Below are 14,593 nucleotides of genomic sequence, written 5' to 3'. Positions count from 1 at the left end.
ACAAGAGAAATGCACAAAGAGGTTCCGGGAAAGGGAATAATAGACTTTGGCAGGGAAATGCCAGGTGCTTCGGGCATTAGCAGACGGGTTTAAAAAGAGGAGAAAAATATTGGCCGTGGTATCATGGCAGCCATGTGAATCAGAAAAGAACTGTAAACATTCCTAAGCCGAGCTGTAAATACGGAAGGTAGCAACTTCTTTGAATGATAAAAAAGAAACAGTGGGGCTTGGAAACTCTTACTTCTGTTAGTATTTAGCTAGGGTTCTACTCAGTGGTGGGTTTCAAATTTTTTTAGAACCTCTTCTGTAGGTGTAGCCTGCTTTGTGGGAGTGGCTTGTCAGCCGTGTGACTGGGTGGGCATGGCCAACTTGTAAAATGTGGCGAAACTCACTTAACAATGCTCTTGCTTAGCAACCAAAATGTTGGCTCAGAAACTCTGGCATTTGAAGCACACAAGTCTTAAAGCTTTCAAGTTACAAGACCCTTGCACCCCTAACCCTTTAGAAAAAAAAACCAGGGGTGTTCAAACTTGACAGCTTTAAGACTTGTGGACTTCAACTCCCAGAATTCCTCCTACAGCCATGTTGGCTCAGAAACTCTGGCATTTGAAGCACGCAAGTCTTAAAGCTTTCAAGTTACAAGACCCTTGCACTTTTAACCCTTTAGAAAAAAACCCCAGGGGTGTTCAAACTTGACAACTTTAAGATTTGTGGACTTCAACTCCCAGAATTCTTCCTCTCGCTCTTCATCTTGATGATGGGCGGATGGGCGGGGGGATGACGCTGGAACTGGTTCTATAGAAGAGGTTAGAACTGGCAGGAACCCACCCCTGGTTCTGCTACTATACATCGCCACCTCATTGCTTCGTCACTGTGTATAATAATTAGCCCTTTTGGAGAACCTTGCAAATAGGCTGGGTCCTAAGTGCTACAATCGGAACCATTCCTGTAATCCAATCGCTCCCTGTGCAGGCATCCTCCCTGGCATGCAGGAAGCAGTGAGCTGCCCACGGTGGCAATTGGCCAAGCAGAAAACAGGCCTTGCCTTAACCACACTCCACCCAGTTCCTTAACGGGTTGGGCCCAGAACGGCTTGGCTGAAGAAAGAAGATGGTTCTCGTTTCTGCTTCTGGCTTCTGGAACTGAAGGAGAGGGTTCAGGTAGGAGTCACTTTCGGTCTGGGAAATATCCCATCTTTCCTTTGGGCAAATCCTGGGCTTACTTCCAAACACATCAAGGCTTCGCCTGGGAGGGACCATGGCTTTTCCTTTCGGCTTTTTATTTTTGGTGAGGCAAGTGGCTCCCAGCTCCATTTGCTACCAAAATTATAAAGCTTCTCTCTCTCTCTCTCCCAGCCAGATGTCTGTCTGTCTCTTTCTGTTTAATCTGTCTCTCCCTCTCTCCTTCCCTTCCTCTAATCTTTCTATCTAGTCTGTCTCTCTTACTCACTCATTCCTTCCCTCTCTTGCACCCTCTCCTTCTAACTATCTAATCTGTCCTTCCTTCCTTCCTTCCTTCCTTCCTTCCTTCCTTCCTTCCTTCCTTCCTTCCTTCCTCCCTCCCTCCCTCTCTCTCTCTCTCTCTCTCTCCACTTTCTCTATTTGTCTGTTGGTATTATCAATCAACTATCTATTTTTCTATCATGTCTGTCTGTCTGTCTGTCTGTCTATCTATCATCTGTCTGTCTGTCTATCTATCATCTGTCTGTCTGTCTGTCTGTCTATCTATCTATCTATCTATCTATCTATCTATCTATCTATCTATCTATCTATCTATCTATCTATCTATCTATCTATCCCCTCTACCTATTATTTATCTATGTTTCTATCTCAGTCTCTACCTTTATATCTGTTTTTCTGCGTCTGTCTGTCTGTCTGTCCATCTATCCACCCACCCACCCATCCATCCATCCATCCATCCATCCATCCATCCATCCATCCATCCATCATCTATCTCTTATCATCAAGCATCTATCTATGTCCTCTACCTATTATTTATCTGTGTCTATGTTTCTATCTCAGTCTCTACCTCTATATCCGTTTTTTCTGTGTCTGTCTGTCTGTCTGTCTGTCTATCTATCTATCTATCTATCTATCTATCTATCTATCTATCTATCCATCCATCAATCATCTATCTCTTATCATCTATCATCTATCTATATCCTCTACCTATTATTTATCTGTGTCTATGTTTCTATCTCAGTCTCTACCTCTATATCTGTTTTTCTGTGTCTGTCTGTCTTATGTCTGTCTGTCATCTATCTATCTATCTATCTATCTATCTATCTATCTATCTATCTATCTATCTATCTATCATCTATCTCTTATTATCTATCATCTATCTATATCCTCTACCTATTATTTATCTGTACGTTTCTATCTCAGTCTCTATATCTGTTTGCTGTGCCTGCCTGCCTGCCTACCTGCCTATCCATCCATCCATCCATCCATCCATCCATCCAAAGAATAAATGCCAACGTGTTTCAACCTTGGACACTTAAAGAGATGTGGACTTCAACTCCCAGAATTCCCCAGGCAGCAGCTCATGGGAGAGGGGAGAACTCTGAGCTAACTAAGTGACAGTTAAACTGCAGAGTAGCTGGAGAGAATGGCTTGATTAAGAAAGTGCTAAAGTGAGAATAGTTGCTGGCAAACATTTACGGTAGAGCAAAGTTGCTTCAATCTTTTCGGCACTGCGGGCTGGCAAGGAGGGGGAGAAGGGGAGAAGGTAGGGTTTCATGCAAGTGGTGGGCACATGGACATGCGGGTGTGGCTTCCACAGCCCAGTTCTAAACAGCTAACAGCCTGGTAGTGGCCTGTGGGCTGGAGATTGGGGGACCCCTGCCCTTCCAATGCTATGGACCCTTGTTTCTGTGGATGCAGCTTTCTTCAACTAGGCAAAGGAAATCCTCAAGCAGCCCAGCACTCAAGGGGTCAAAGATATCCTGTATGTAGAATGTGCTTGAAATGCCTCATTCGCTACCACACACATAAGAAAGGAGTGGGGGATTAGACATTTTTGGGCTGCACAAAACGATTTTCACCAAGTGTGGGAGATCCCAGAATTCCAGGTAACTTAACTTCTATGAGACGCAACAACCAAAAGTGCTTTTTCCAAAAGGCCACTGGACACTCTCGATTTCTTCCTTGGAAAATCTTTAGCTTCCCATCCAAGAAGTATTCCCCCACTCCCAATTCTAACTAACTGGTGGGGAATGGAAGGATTTACAGCCTTTGGAAGTCCTTCAGTTCCCCACCAATTACTTAGCATCGAAGAAGCTTCTTGGATGAGAAGCAAAGTGTTTTTGAAAGGAGATAAACCAAGAAACTCCAGTTGCCTTTTGGGAAAAAAAAGCACTTTTGGGACAACCTTGACCTGGATGGTTGAGAAACTCCATAGACACTAAGCAAAGTGATAGCTTTTAATGAGGTCATTTAACCCATCCCAGGGGTTAGCAATCTGCGGCTCTGGAGCCGCATGTGGCTCTTTCATCCCTCTGCTGTGGCTCCCTTGTTGCCAGTTGGCTCCACAATTGATAGGGCTTTCAGTTAGAACAGGTAGAGGAAAAAGACACTATGGTGGGGGAACTGGACTTCCAGTTGGCTCCAAAATTGAACGGGGAGCTTCCGGTTAGGACCTTTGTGGCTCTTTGAGTGTTTAAGGTTGCCGACCCCTTGGCAAGAAAAGGTCTGATATTTCGTGGCAGGAGTCCTAATTCCTTAAAAAAAAATATTTTCAGGTTCTTCAGGATAGTGAGAGAAAAATATTTGCCCAAGTCACCTGTTTCATCATGCAAATTCTTCTGGGATATTTCCTCTTCTCTGTGCTTTTGAGAACAGGTACGAAGTCAGTTAGTCACACCGTTCTCCATTCCTGATATATTTTTTTCAGCTTTCCTTTACTGCTTGCATTTACAAAACGCGTTGTCATTTATTAAATTGGAAGCAGCCTGGGTAGAATAAGCAGATAAATCTCTGTCTGGTACCATTTCAGTTAACAAGATTGTGGCCTTCAGTGGATCTTCTCTGATTCAGAGTCTAAGCCAAAGGTATCAACTTTAAGGCCTACAGGCTGTATGTGGCCCATGAGATTCTTAAATCTGGCCTGTGGGGCTGTCTTGGAAACAGCAAATGACTGGCCTGTAGTACCTCTGACAGCAAAAATGGAGCTTGGGAGGTTCACACATGGTAGTCTGCTTTTGGTCGCGACGGCCTCCTGCAGCCATCTGCCAGCAAAAATGGAGCTTGGGGTGCTGGGAGACCCGTGCGCATCCTCCTTGAGCTCCATTTTCGCTGGCGGAGGGCTAGCAAAACAAACTAAAAGCCAAACAGAACCAAAGGAGAAATGTTTCCCCTGTTGCATTTGAGCATCCAAGAAGGGACAGGAAAGGAGAAAGGGAAAGAGGAAAGACAAAGAAAAAAAAAGGGAAGATGGGAAGAGAGCAAGGAAGGAAAAAGAAGGAAAGAGAGGAAGGAAGAAGAAAGTGGAAGGAAGAGGGAAGGGCAAAGAAGAAAAGGAAGGAAGGAAGGAAGGTTATAATGAGAGGGAGGAAGGGTCTGAGGGAAGTCCTGCCTTACCACTTGGCCACCACAGGTCCGCCCCCCAACACCAGTGATGTCGAGCTGGCCATGCCCACCCCAGACCCCTGAGGTTAAACACAACCTTGATGCCACCCTCAATGAAATCGAGTTTGACACCCCTGATCCACCCTGTGTTTTTCTCTCCCAGGCGCAACCTTCCAGTGTATAACCTGTGACAAGGAGGGTGATTCAAACTGCACAAAGCCATTTGAGAACTGTAACGTGCGTAAACATAGGTGCCTGAGAAACCTGACCGAAATTGTCAAAGGTGGGTGAGGACCGCTGTTAACTTGACAGAGACCATGGAGATGATCAGAAACATTCTCATTGAATTGGGTTGACCAAAGATAGATATCCAGAAAACGTGAATCAGTGGTGGGTTTCAAAAAAATTTCGAACCTACTCTGTGGGTGTGGCCTCCTTTGTGGGAGTGGCTTGCCGGCCATGTGACCTGGTGGGAGTGGCTTGCCGGCCATGTGTTTCCTTTCTCTCTCTCTCTCTCTCTCTTTCTCTCTCTCTTTCTTTCCTTCCTTTTGTCTATCCCTTTTTCCTTTTTTTATCTCTCACTTTTTCTTTCTTTTTTTCTTTTTTTCTTCTTTCTTTCTTTCTTTCTTTCTTTCTTTCTTTCTTTCTTTCTTTCTTCCTTCCTTCCTTCCTTCCTTCCTTCCTTCCTTCCTTTCTCTTTCTCTTTCTCTCTGTGAGTCTGTGTGTGTGTTTGTATGTCAGTGGTGGGTTTCAAAAAATTTTGGAACCTCTTCTGTAGGTGGGGCCTGCTTTCCGGGTCCACTGGTGGAGCCTCTTCTAACCAGTTCAGTAGATTTGATGAACCGGTTCTACCGAACTGGTGCGAACTGGCAGGAACCCACCTCTGACGTGAATGGCCATTTTAGCTCTGTTTCTGTTCATGGGGCTCAGCAATTAAACCATTGCTCAGATTTAAGATCAAATATTGAAGATGTTAATTAAGATTGGACAGCCAGATTGGTATAGTGGTTAAGGCATCAGGCTAGAAACCAGGAGAACGTGAGTTCTAGTTCTGCCTTAGCTATGAAAGCTGGCTGCATGACTTTGGGCCAGTCACCAGGACATTGCAAATTATATGCAGCATCAGCAGAAGAAAAGAGAAAAGGGATAGCGATATATGTTAAAGATGGGATAAAGACAAATTTAATTTATGCAGACCCAAAGGGAAGAATATTAATGATAGAGATGTGGATAAATCAAAAATCAATACTACTGGTAGCAATATACGCCCCAAACGAAAATCAGAAGGACTAAAAAATTGCATGAAAAAATTAGAGAAATTGGAGTGAGGAATATCTGCATAGTAGGAGATTATAATGCCATAGTAGACAGTAAAAAAGATTATATAAGTGACAAAAAAAAAAAAAAAGTCAAAAAGCGAAAGGCAGAATATTTGCGGACGTGCAATGTGACGCCTGGAAAAACACGGGAAACTTTACTTAATTCCCCAGGGAAAGATTGAAGGCAAACGAGGTCCAGGCTGAAGAAGAACATCGTGACCCATCAAAACCGCAGTCCACAAAAGCGCGATCGACGAAAGCGCGCATTTGACGTCATCACAGCGCGACGAAAACAATTAAAAATTGAAATAAAAATTAAATTAAAGCAAGCTGATTCACATAAAGGTAAGGGTTAGGGTTAGGGTTAGGGTTAGGGTTAGGTTAAGGGTTAGGGTTAGGTATAGAGCGTTAGGGTTACGTTTAGTGTTAGGTTAAGGGTTAGCGTTAGGTTTAGCGTTACGTTAACGGTTAGGTTTAGGGTTAGATTTAGGGTTAGGTTAAGGGTTAGGTTTAGGGTTAGGTTTGGGGGGGTTAGGGTAAGGTTTTCGCTTTATTTTTACATTTTTCGATCACAGCGCGATGTCTTCGTCGCGCTGTGATGACGTCAAATGCGCGCTTTCGTCGACCGTGATTTTGTCGTCCCCGGTTTTGTGGTGGAACCGAAGAACATCACGGCTTCAAAATATAAGGGACTGGTTTGGGCAAAATGCAGCCACCCTTTTCCGTGCGGCTGTTGATAAAAATAGGATCGGCAACATGATCGCCAATGTCCGATGACGGATATGGCACAAGAAGAAGAAGAAGTCTTGCCTGAGAGTCTGTTTCTTGGTCTGATCCGCCTTGCTGGGTGGATACTCATCTCAATGCATCCTTTTCCCACTTTTGCAGGTAACAAAACACAAACCAAGATGATCCTGGGTTGCGCAACTCGGAGGTACTGCAAGACTCGGTTTATTGAGCTGTCCTACAACAAAGGATATTACATAAGGAGACAGTACGATTGCTGCAGAAGTGACGGCTGCACCCCTCCCTCTACAGAAAGTAGGTCGACTTCAGCAACGCTGGCTGTGCTCTCAAGAGAGTGGGAGGAGGATCTGGAATACAAATGTTAAAAAAAGAAGTCCTCGACTTATGACCACAATGCAGCCCAAGTTGCTGTGGGGAAGAACGATGGGAGCCATCTTGGTCTTTTGTTCTTCCTTAATGTCCAGTTCCAAAATTGCAGTTAGTTATACAAGTCTTATTTCGAGATTCTGGTCCATCTTAAATTTAATTCAACTACTGTGAAACCGGAAGGGAAGCTGGGGCCATCTTAATCTTTTGCAGAGAGAAAAAAAAAGAAGAAAGAAAAAAACCCTTCATATTTCCCAGTTCTTGATTCTATTATTACTCTTTTTCCTGCCATCTTCCAGGTCCGGTTGATTATAGCTGCTCAAAATATATAACTTGGAACAAACTTGCAAACAGCCAGATTCAGATATTTCTTTTTACCTCCTGCTTTTCCAAATTCTGATTTATGGCAGTTGGTTAATTAATACTTCCCACATAGTTAAGGTTAGATTATCAGTTATCAGTGAGAAGAAGTGCTCTTTTCCTGATTTTTTGGAGTTGCTTAAGATATATTAGTTGGCAAAAAGTCCAAATGAAGTAAGTAAATCCTTGGAATGTTTGGTTTCTGTTTCAAATCCAAAACCAAACTTAGAGTTTATATTTGAGTGGGTTTGTCACTTCTCTGCTGCCTCCCTTTCTGTCAGAATTTATTTCAAACAAAATAGATTTTTTGGGTGTGTGTATGTGTTTCAACCCTTTATTTTCCTTTTCTTTCTTTCTTTCTTTTTGAAAAAAATCCTGATCTGACCTTCAACATTATTTATGTTCTCAAGATTTCTTTGCCTTTTCCAGGTTTGATTTATAGCTGTGGGTTAGATAAATTTTCTTACTGGTCTTTCATCTCTTCCACACCCTCCTGTTTCTTTGCTTTGACTGGAAGCCAACATCTTGTCAGCCATGTTGCAGGCTGCCACCCTGACTCCAATTCATAGGGCAAATCTCTGACCTGTGAGAGACCTATTGCCTCCCACTGGGTCTGATGCCTTCTTCGCCCCTCCTCCAGAGGGGTTCTGATCCAAAAAAAGGACCCCCAGAGTTGGTTTGTCAGACAGGGTTCATGTGAGACTCTTGAGAGTCCATAGCCCCCATGTCTGTCCAGCTGAAGAACTTCCTGTCGACTGACACATATTTATCATCATGGTCCCATCATGGTTAAGAATAAGTGTAAGAATAAGAAAAAGAGAACCAGGTCATCCTCTGAAGAGGAGAATATGTAAACACAACAACGGTTAGAGTGGATGGATGGAGGAGTAGAAGGAAAGATAGGAAGGAGAGGAGAAAGGAGAGGATTAGGAGAAAGGGAAAGGCAGAGGAAGAGTGGGAGGGAAGGTAAGAGTAGGAAAGAGGGGAGGAATGGGAAGAAGAGGGGAAGGGTAAAGGGGAGGAAGGGGAAGGAGAGAAGGGAAAGGAGAGGAGGAAGGAAGGAAGGAAGGGGAAAAGAAAGAGAAGAAAGGGGGTAGGAAGGAGGGAGGGAAGGAGGGAGGGAAGCAAGGAGGGAAGGAGGGAGGGAAGCAAGGAGAGAAGGAGAGAAGAAAGGAGGGAAGGAAGGAGGGAAGAAAGGAGAGAAGAAAGGAGGGAAGGAAGGAGGGAAGGAAGGAGGGAATGTAGGAGAGAAGGAAGGGGGGAAGGAAGGAGGAAAGGAAGGGGGAAAGGAAGGAGAGAAGGAGAAAAGAAAGGAGGGAAGGAAGGAGGGAAGGAGAGAAGGAGGGAGGGAAGGAAGGGGAGTAGGAGAGAAGAAACGAGGGAAGGAAAGAGGGAGGGAGGGAAGAAGTAGGACCGTTGTAAGATAAGATGGATCTATGGGATGATAAAAAAGCAATCTTCAAGTATATTGTCAACAGTAGGGAAAAATTGTTATAAATACATATTATTAATAACAGTTATGAGATCATATAATTGTGAATGTATATATGAAATTGATAAAATAAAATAAATTAAAAAAAAAAGAATAAGTGTCTATGGTGTTGAATATGCCTGTTTGACTAATAGCTTGCCTTCAATGGGAGACAACACCTGGGTGTGAAGCTAAGCAGAGTTGGGCCTGGTTAAGACTTGGATGGGACTAATCATTGGGAAGTATTTTCTGAGGAGTCCTTGGTGCTCTCTGAGCTCGCTTGTTTTCTTGCAGATGTTTTATGATCCAACTAGGTAACATCATCAGGGCTAGGAAGGAGTGCTGTTTGCTGTCAGTTTATATTCTGCTGACTTGCCTTTCTGTGTGGGTAGGGGTGCTGTTAAGAGATCCTTTGGTTGGGTTGCTTACTGATGGCTATTTGGTAGTTTCTTGATTGGGGTATGGTTTACTTGAGAGTTGGTCTGAAGTTAACCTTGGGGTTAATCTATGTGGATCTGGTTCCTGATTATTAGTGGAGAGGTGCTGGAGTCTTTCTGTTCTCTTTTGGGCTGGTTAATGGTCTCTTTTGCATTGTATGTAGATCAGTGTGGGTTCCAGATCCGTCGCAACCGGTATGCTGCGATGGGGCTGGGCGTCCACCGCCCTGCGATGCTCCAGCTGCTTGGCAGAGCGTCGCGCAGGCACCATTCACTGCATGCTCATACACAAATGGCCCGGTAGGAGAACAGGCGGGCATGTGGGCCTTCCGCAGCACCGTACTGGAATGGTATGTGCTGCTCCCATCAGGCATTGGTACATCCATACCGGGATGTACCGGCTATAACCCACCACTGATATAGATGTTGTTTATGTCTATGTGTCTGTCGATGGCTAATTTGTCATAGTGCCAGGCTTCTAGAAATCCCCTGGCGTTTCTGGACTTGGCCTGGTTTAAGATTCTCACATTTTCCCCATCGATACTAGTGTTAAATCTGTCTTATCGGTTGGGAAATTCAACCATTTTCATCATGCCTTCTGACTGCCAGCTGGTGTTCCTGGATGCGTTCTGTCAGTCTTTTTTTTATTTTTTTAAGAAAAAAAGTATTTTTTTTTTAAAAAAAGAAATGTATAGATGCTTTGCGATTGCACATCTCCTTGGATCTGTTTCGACTTCCAAAAAGTCAATCCTACAAATCCGTTTGGTTTCGTTTAATTTATTTGTATGCCGCCCTTTTCCCTGAAGGGACTCAGGGCGGCTCACAACTCAAAAAGGGAGGGGAAATACAAACAGAGTAACAAAACATAAAACCATACATAGTTAAAAGCACAACAATCATACCATTCGAAGTGGGGCAACGAGTCTTTAGCCCCAGGCCTGTCGGAATAGCCAGGTTTTAAGGGCTTTGCGGAAGGCCTGGAGGGTGGTGAGGGTACGAATCTCCACGGGGAGTTCGTTCCAGAGGGTCGGAGCGGCCACAGAGAAGGCCCTCCTCCGGGTAGTCGCCAGTCGACACTGGCCGGCTGATGGAATTCGGAGGAGGCCTAGTCTGTGGGATCTAATTGGTCTGGTGGAGGTAATTGGCAGTAGGCGGTCTCTCTCCTGGGATTTCTTGGCTGTTTCTGGCCCAAATTTCATTTCTGGTCCCAAACATGATTCGACCAGGTGGTTAATTTAATTAACATTCATTAATTCATATGTGGTCTCTAAATGGTGTAGCTGTTTGCGTGAACTCTATAAAACTCCTGACCTCTGTTTCGCTTTGCAGTGCCTCCAGTAAACACCACCAACAATGGGAAACGCTGTCCGGTCTGCTATTTAGACACAGGTATCTGTTCAGTGAAGGCAATGGATTGCACTGGATCTGCAACATATTGTTTTGAAGGTTTTATTAAAGGTAATTCTGATAGAACCCCGCCCTCCTCCCTTTTCCTCTGTTCTGAAGTTATTCTTGGTCTTAACCACAGAGACTGAGAATGACCAGAGGTCAGAAATAAGTAAAACATGGTGCTCATTATGGAAGCTTATTTTTTAATGATGAACCATTAGGTCTCCTAAAATTTGACATGTTGGTGTTATATATTAGAAAAATGAACAATGACACATCTTTTTGAAATGTAAATGCCTTCCTTCCTCCCTCCCTCCCTGCCTCCTCCTCTTCCTCCCTCCCAACCTTCCTTCTCCTACTCCTCCCATTCCTTCCTTCCCTCCTTCCTTCGTTCCTCCCTCTCTCCCGCCCCCTCCTCCCCTTCCTTCTTCCCTCCCTCCCATCCTTTTTTCTTCCTCCCTCCCTCCTCCCTCCTCCTCTTCCTCCCTCCCAACCTTTCTCCTTCCCTTCCTTCTTCCCTCCCTCCCTCCCTCCCTCCCTCCCTCCCTGCCTCCTCCTCTTCCTTTCTCCCTCCCTCCCAACCTTTCTTCTCCTACTCCTCCTATTCCTTCCCTTCTTCCTTTGTTCCTCCCTCTCTCCCTCCCAACCTTTCTCCTCCCCTTCCTTCTTCCCTCCCTCCTTCCCTCCTGCCTCTTCCTTCCTCCCTCCCAACCTTCTTTCTCCTATTCCTCCTAAACCTCCCCTCCTTCCTTTGTTCCTCCCTCTCTCCCTCCCCTCTTCATCCTCTTCCTTCTTCCCTCCCTCCCACCCACCTTCCTTCCTTCCACCTTCCTTCCTTCCCCCTTCCTTCCTTCCTTCCTTCCTTCCTTCCTTCCTTCCTTCCTTCCTTCCTTCCTTCCTTCCTTCCTTCCTCTTTTTCTTCTCTTCCCTTCCTGCATTTTTCCACCTCCAAGTTGGCTACCATGGGTAAATGATTTTGAATGCGAACACTTGGATTAACAATACAAAACAGTCAGATGGCATTTGTGCCCCATTTATCTAATGGGCTGACTTTTGATTTTCTTTTCTAGATAAGTTGAGGAGACCCATAAAAGGGTGCACCACAGAATCTTCCTGTAATATACTAAAAACCTACAAGAAGCCACTTATTAATAAATTCAGGATCACGGATGTAACCTGCTTCGAACCCAAGATTGTTACCAGCTGTTCCTCTCGTGAAGTTTTCCTCTTGGCTCTTCTGCCAATGAAGCTTTTCTTCTTTAGTGCCTATTGAAGACAAAAAACATTTCTGACTATCCACCAAGAGGCCAGTTAAGTTTGGCACTGCGTTTCCTTTCCCCAGTTTGGCTATTTGGAGATATTTTGATTTTTATTTGAACAAGTCAAAGACCTGGGAGATTGAAAGAAGACCTGGCATCGATTTACGGTTCCATCGATGAAGTTGGACCTCGAGACTGCCCTAAATGTTGACACAAGGCTCACATCTTTTAAATGGCATGGGAGATATTTCATTCTGGCCCTCCTTCCCCTTGTTTGATCTCCTCCCCAGCGTATCAAATCTTTAGATTGTGTGTCTCCGTTCTCCAGTCTTCCTGGCATCTCAATAGGGTGGTAGAAGCTCAAGCTTTCATTTCAAGGTTGAAGGTCCAATTGTCACAGTAACCCATCTAGATGTCCTACTGAGTCACTTTCACCTCTTCTCCCTAGTCAACTAAGTCCTCCATTCAGGGTCTTTAGCTGAGAAGCAGCAGAAGACACCAGCTTCTGGATCCCAAGCTGCATCTCCTGCTACAACGAAGACAATATTTTGATCTCCCCTCCTCCCAATCAACAACTGACTTTGGCTCCTGCTCTTTTCCATCAGTTCAAGATGCAAGCTTCCTGCTTCTGGGATACCAGCCAGACAAGTCTTTGAAACGTGTATTCAAAGTCAAATAGTGTACATATGCTCTTCCTTTTTATGCTTTAGGTTTGAATAAAAAGTAATGTTTGCGTCAGTTAAATGAGTAATGATGTAATTTTGGTGAACAGGGGATATTGGTTCCACCACAAAACTGCGGTAGACTAAAGCGCGAGTGACTAAAGCGCGGTGACAAAACCGCACCATCAAAACCGCGCGACAACAGCGCGCCGACAACAGCGCACCGACAGAAGCGTGCTGTAACATAACCCTAAAAATAACCCTAAACCTAACGCTAAACCTACCCTAAACCTACCCCTAAACCTACCCCTAAACCTAACCCTAAACCTAACCCTAAACCTACCCCTAACCTAACCCTAAACCTAACCCTAAACCTACCCCTAACCTAACCCTAAACCTAACCCTAAACCTAACCCTAAACCTACCCCTAAACCTAACCCTAACCCTAACCCTAACCCTAACCCTAAACCTAAACCTAACCCTAAACCTTACCTTAAGTTAAATCACGCTTCTGTCGGCGCGCTGTTGTGGGCGCGCTGTTGTGGGCACGCTTTTGACGTTCGCGGTTATGTCGTGCCACGGGGGATATTAACCTTTTCCCTCTTTCTTTTTCCTTGTTCCCCCTGTATTCCTCGCAGTGATGGCAGTTAGAAACACCTAAGCCAGATGTTCATACACTGCTCTACCAAACGGACTGGGGTTTCAATAACATGTGAGAACGAGGAGTATAAAACGTAAGAGAGAGAGGGAGAAAGAGGCAGAGGGAGAGAGAGAGAGATGGTCAAATGCAACACAGGAGAGGTTACTACTCACTACTTTTTGCAAGAGTAAAAAAAAAAGCAAGATGCAAACTTCCTGCTTCTGGGATACCAGCCGAGAGAAGTTTTTGAAACGTGACTTGTATACAAAGTCAAACACATATGCTATTTCGTTTCTCCCTCATTATTTTTGAATAAAAAGTAATGTTTGTGTCAGTTAAATGAGTAACGATGTAATTTTGGTGAACAGGAGATCTTAATCTTTTCCCTCTTTCTTTTTCCTTGTTCCCCCTGTATTGGTGATGTCCCAGTGGTGGGTTTCAAAAATTTTTGGAACCTCTTCTGTAGGTGTGGCCTGCTTTCTGGGTCCACTGGTGGAACCTCTTCTAACTGGTTCAGTAGATTTGACGAACCGGTTCTACCGAATAGGTGCGAACTGGTAGGAACCCACCTCTGTGATGTCCCCTGCTCCCCTCAATTGCCAGAAGATTATGGGGGAACTTTTCTTTAGTTCTTGCCATTCCTCCCAATGATGGCAATTAGAAACACCTAAGCCAGATCAGATCAAGTTCATACACTGTTCCCCCAACACACTGGTGTTTTAAAAACACGTGAGAAAGAGGAGTATAGAACTTAAGGGGGAGAGGGGGGAGAGGGAGAGAGAGGGAGAGAGAGGGAGGAAGAGAGAGGGAGAGATGTTCAAATACAACACAAGAGAGGTTACTACTTACAACTTTTTGCAAGAGTAAACAATTTTTTTTTTTATACTCTTGCAAAAATAATTGAGTCAAATCTCTTCCCTCTCATAGCTTCCTTTGGCTTCTAGCACGAGGAACCCAGTCTTGATGATGGATGTGATTTCACTTTAAGAACAAACAGAATCTTAGCACCCAGGGTGGCAGTTACTGGGAGCAGGAGCTTAAACCGATGCCTTTAATTTAGGTTCATTGCACTGCCGGAAATACGGAACAGAAACCCATTACGAGAACGTCTCCTGTCTTTCTCAATCTAGAACTATTTTGGTGAGGTATAAAATCACCCAGACTGTGGATGTAGAGCATGGTTTTCAATAGGGGGCAGAAAAAGCTTCAATTCCTTTCACCCATTCGAACTCCTGGAGTGAATTTTACCCACCTTAGGCCTTAAAACTGGTTATCTTCGGGCCAGTCTCTCCCTTTCCCCCTCCTCCTCCCCTTCCCTCTCCCCCTCCCCCTGTCCCCCCTCCCCCTGTCCCCCTGTCCTCCTGTCCCCCTCCCTTCT

The 14,593-nt window shown here is 44.6% G+C and overlaps 1 protein-coding gene across 1 annotated transcript; it reads left to right on the top strand.

Annotated features, from left to right (window-relative positions):
* Positions 1 to 4,666: 4,666 nt before the first annotated feature.
* On the top strand, positions 4,667 to 12,617 carry LOC116516073 (protein RoBo-1-like). Its single transcript, XM_032228449.1, has 4 exons — positions 4,667 to 4,848; positions 6,773 to 6,925; positions 10,595 to 10,723; positions 11,725 to 12,617. The coding sequence occupies exons 2-4, from the start codon at positions 6,793 to 6,795 to the stop codon at positions 11,925 to 11,927; spliced, it is 465 nt and encodes a 154-aa protein (XP_032084340.1). The 5' UTR covers positions 4,667 to 4,848; positions 6,773 to 6,792; the 3' UTR covers positions 11,928 to 12,617.
* The last annotated feature ends 1,976 nt before the right edge of the window (positions 12,618 to 14,593 follow it).

The sequence above is a fragment of the Thamnophis elegans genome, chromosome 12 (genome assembly GCF_009769535.1).
Source record: "Thamnophis elegans isolate rThaEle1 chromosome 12, rThaEle1.pri, whole genome shotgun sequence".
Classification (NCBI taxonomy): Eukaryota; Metazoa; Chordata; class Lepidosauria; order Squamata; family Colubridae; genus Thamnophis; species Thamnophis elegans.
Note: the sequence above shows the minus strand (reverse complement) of the source record. Positions and strands in the feature narration are given on the sequence as shown.

Excerpts from the sequence above, each read along its gene's own strand:
- LOC116516073 (XM_032228449.1), top strand. The coding sequence starts at position 6,793 with ATGATCCTGGGTTGCGCAACTCGGAGGTACTGCAAGACTCGGTTTATT. Across the intron at positions 6,926-10,594 it reads CACCCCTCCCTCTACAGAAA|TGCCTCCAGTAAACACCACC; the intron begins GTAGGTCGACTT and ends TTCGCTTTGCAG. Across the intron at positions 10,724-11,724 it reads TTTTGAAGGTTTTATTAAAG|ATAAGTTGAGGAGACCCATA; the intron begins GTAATTCTGATA and ends TTTCTTTTCTAG.